Source organism: Pseudomyrmex gracilis, unplaced genomic scaffold, assembly GCF_002006095.1.
Source record: "Pseudomyrmex gracilis isolate BER0280 unplaced genomic scaffold, ASM200609v1 scaffold_4519, whole genome shotgun sequence".
In the NCBI taxonomy this organism is placed as follows: domain Eukaryota; kingdom Metazoa; phylum Arthropoda; class Insecta; order Hymenoptera; family Formicidae; genus Pseudomyrmex; species Pseudomyrmex gracilis.
Window position 1 is genome coordinate 1 of NW_018025103.1, and position 4,234 is coordinate 4,234.

Here is a 4,234-nt window from a genome sequence, read left to right on the forward strand (position 1 = left end):
CGGCGCTGTTCTCTTGTTGGATTAGCAATACCAAACTTTTCAATATTTTTGGCTTGCTGGGCCATGTCTGTCCATTCTAAATCAAAGTAAAAAAGAACCTGTGTTTATCAACAATCTCAGCAGATTAAGGATTGTGATATAAATTTTGGCTTTTTATTATTGGTATTTTACCTTATTGTAAGAAGTAAATGTATAAAGTTACAGAATTTAATAATCACACTAAAAAATACCAGATAAAAAAAATTTTGAAATAAAACTTAAGTGCTCAATCAAGAAAAGAAATTAATATTTAGTGAGCTGAGATCTTTGTTTCCTTTGTGATAAAATAACGTGGAGACCGAATATTGATGCAGAATAATATAGAGTAATACTTACTTCCAATAGCTAGAATTTTAACGACTAGATCTTGCCATTGATCTGCTTTCATAGTTTTTTGCTTTTTTTCCATTGCTTTCGCACACAAAACATCAACATCTATAGGCCACTTTATAATTACTTCATTATTAATTTGAACATTGTCTTTGTTCTTCAGCCAGGCCTGGAAAGCAACCTGAACTGGCTTTTTCCTTTCGTTTTTAAATTGCACTAAAATACACTCTTTGTCGTCAAGTTTCATATTCCGAACTGGACAATCAATTTCGCGCGACATTTTAAAAAGGTGCTTGCCCAGGTAAAAACAGATAAAGGTGCTTGCTCTAGTAAGTTTAGGGTTAGGTAAAATGTATAAAAAATGCAGCGACGAAAAATGTGTACGTCTATACGCCGACGAGGAGCATGAGATTAAGAAGCAGTAGTAATAAGAAGACTACTGGCTAACCGCTAATCGTTTGCAACTCACAGTTTTCACAGGGACGCTTACATCATGCAGCGGTGGAAGGGATGCGCAAATAGCAGAAAGTAACCGTTTGCGCATTCCCTTTACTACAATTGTGAACACACTGCCCACAAGCAGTGATAAGAATTCGAGCCCGCACGCAACCGTTTGCCCCCTCTACTTACGCACACATAAACGCTTGGTCTATCCGTCGGCGCTGCAGAGTTACACGAACCGAGCGTCTATGCGTGAGTAGAGAGGGAAAACGTGATAGCGTGCGCAGGCTCGAATTCCCATCACTGCACACAAGTTGATTGCATTTCGATGTGTGATATATTGTATAATGACCACTCTTGTACTAAAGTCAAGATTTTTGTGGTCATTTTTGATAATACTTATTGAAAATAAAAGAATAATTATTTGTCAACATGCCTCGAGGTCCGTACTTTCGGTACTTGAAAGACGTTAATATGCCAATTCCATACTCTACTTTACGTAGACGTCAACAACAAGAAAACAATAGACTTCAGATTCATGAAGAGGTTAGTGGAACTGTTGTACATTGGCATCTAATTATTCTTGTGAAATAATAAATAGATAGTTACAATAATAATAATTAAGTAGATATTATTCCTGTAAAATAATAACTCATATTATAAGCAATTCTAATATCTTTTATAATTAAGATTATTTATTTAACGTTAGCTGCACAAATTGAATCTTTTATTATATCTTTGCAGGAACAAGATTGCGATAGTAGTGAAGACAATCAAACAATAGAAATAAATGTGATAAATTCTGCGAGTAGTTCAGAAAATGGAAAAGAAGACACGGACTATTCCGAAGAATCTGTTGATGAAATCAATAATACCATTAATGATATTAATGGAAGGACAACCTCAATGATGTCATCTGATCATGAACACAGTGACTCTGATGTAGATATAGCAACGGAAAATAACATTAATTCAAGTGATTTGGACAGTGCTAGTGATGATAATTGTGACGAAAGTAATGGTTTTAATAATAATGTAGAATTTGATGCTAAAAATGCTGTCGAAGTAAGACAAGTTCTGTATCCCGGTTGTGATATTACTTCTGATGAAAGTAGACTTTTAATATTGAGTTATGCTATGCGATTTGACCTGTCTGACACAGCTCTAGAACATCTTCTTCTGTTGATTGACAGTCATTTGCCAAGCAAACAACATGGTTCTTTGTTTAGATTTTTNAAAAATATACCTAAGCCACCACAAATTCGTACTCACTTTTATTGCTTCAATGAGGAGTGTCAAAGATTACTTGTGTTTCATGCTGGCAATGTAGTAACAAATTGTGAATGTGGTGCTGTCTGTGACAAGAATGATTTGAAAAATCGAGGATACTTCTTTTTACAAATACCTTTGAAAGAGCAGCTTCAAAAATTATTAAGTGATGAGAACATAAAGAAACAGCTTAGGTGGGATGATTCTGAACAAAATGATGTAGTAAATGGAAGAGTTTATAAAAATCTTGTGAAAAGTGGGGCCTTGTCTAAGCCTGATATAACTTTACAATTTAACACGGATGGTGTTCAGATTTTTTAATCTTCTAATAATGAGTTATGGCCGTTTCAAGTTTGTATTAATGAACTTCCATATAAAATACGGAAAAATAACATATTCCTTGGTGGGTTGTGGTTTGACCATGGCAAACCAAATATGAATACCTTTCTTGAGCCGATTGTAAATGAGTTAAATAAGTTGCATAACAAAGGATTTGATTGTGAAGATGGTACTCATATCAAAGTTCATACTATTATCTCATCAGTTGATTCAATGGCTAGAGCTCCTTTACAAAATATAAAAACCTTCCGAGGCAAAAAAGGATGTTCTTTCTGCTTACATGATGGTGAAGAACATATAGTTGGGCGAGGTAAAACAAGAGTTTATCGAGGTGATATAGGTCCAAGAAGGACCCACAAGCAACATTTGAGAGATACTGCTCAAGTAATGCAAACAAGAACTGTGGTGAATGGAATTAAAGGACCATCTATTCTCCTACTTCTGCAGGACTTTAATATAATATCATCTTTTGTACCAGACTACATGCACTGTGTACTTCTTGGGGTAGTAGAAACAATGATTAGCTGGTGGTGTTGTGGTCAAAACAAAGATAAACCTTTTTATATTGGCAATGATGCAAAAATTGATGAAATTGATAATATACTCCTGACCATTAAACCACCAAGTGAAGTCACAAGGACACCTCGATCACTACATTTGAGAAAATATNGGAAAGCTTCAGAGTGGAAAAATTTCTTGCTATATTATTCTATAGTATGTCTAAAGGCAGTTAATTTTCCTAAGAAATATCTTGACCATTGGTTTCTTCTAGTGTACAGCATAGCAATATTTCTTCAAGAGCATTTTTCAACTGAAGAATTAAACCGAGCAGAAGCTGCTCTNAAAGAGTTTGTTTTCAAAATTGAGAAAATTTATAGAGAACCGGCGCTCATGAAATTTAATTTTCATTTACTATTACACATTCCGCAAAGTGTTAAAGACTTTGGATCTTTGTGGAGTGTATCTACTTTCCCTTATGAACACTACAACGGAGTGTTGGGGAAAATGTTCCAGTCATCTCAGGCAGTACCTCAGCAAATTTGTAAAATGTATCTTAGATGGCAAGCTTTGAAGGAAATGGCATCAGAATTGTTTCAAAATAATCAAACTCCAGCTTGTATAAAACATCTTTATGCAAAACTTTCTTTTGAGCGGAGAATTTTATACTGCTCAAAGGTTGGTGAATCTCTGAGATTATTAGGTGTTCCTACTCTGGGCACTTTAACTTTAGTACAGGAAAATGTTGTTGAAAATTTTTTGAATGAAAGTGTTCAAAATCACAACATACGTTTCTATAAGCGATTTATTTTTGAAAATGTACTCTATCATATACAAGATTATCAGCGTATGAGTAAGAGAATAAACAACATTGTGCAGATTGAAAATAAGAAATATATGGCTATTACTCATGTTATTGTAATTTCTACTGCAGTAAGTAACCGAACATTATGTGTTTTATTAGGCTTCAGATTGTATTCAACAGATGAATCACTTTGTGCAAACAGAGTCCTCGGTGTAACTTCGGATTCTTTTGCTAGTGTCGTAGAAATAACAAATGAATGTTTAGCTATATATCCGCAAATGATAACGAGAAAATGTGTTGTAACACCCTATCCAGATAATAGACACAAATTTTGCTGCTTTCCTCTTGTCAATTCCGTAGAAAGAGATTAATTACCAATTTCTATTTCTTAGATCGTATGACAGTGCTGGCTCTTTGCTGGTTATATGAGTAACGAGTGCCATTTACAGGCAATAGTTTTTTTAATGACACATTTATTGAATAAATTTTATGCATACTTGCGCTTTTTTTTAG

General features: G+C 34.3%; 2 protein-coding genes across 3 annotated transcripts; one reads left to right on the forward strand and one right to left on the reverse strand.

Annotated features, from left to right (window-relative positions):
* Positions 1-6: 6 nt before the first annotated feature.
* On the reverse strand, positions 7-673 carry LOC109863378 (the record flags this gene model as incomplete). The annotated part of the gene is made up of 2 exons (XM_020443635.1): positions 376-673; positions 7-76 (listed from the first exon to the last, which is right to left on the reverse strand). Coding segments are annotated over exons 1-2 (344 nt in total), but the record flags the coding sequence as incomplete, so codon positions are not given.
* Positions 674-1,228: 555 nt separating this feature from the next.
* LOC109863377 lies at positions 1,229-4,221 on the forward strand. 2 transcript variants are annotated; one of them, XM_020443634.1, is made up of 2 exons: positions 1,229-1,356; positions 1,555-4,221. In XM_020443634.1, exons 1-2 carry the CDS (start codon positions 1,243-1,245, stop codon positions 2,398-2,400), a joined length of 960 nt encoding a protein of 319 aa, XP_020299223.1. In that variant the 5' UTR covers positions 1,229-1,242; the 3' UTR covers positions 2,401-4,221. The 2 variants fall into 2 exon arrangements, with proteins under 2 accessions (XP_020299223.1, XP_020299222.1); XM_020443633.1 differs by having other exon boundaries at positions 1,269-1,356.
* Positions 4,222-4,234: the final 13 nt, after the last annotated feature.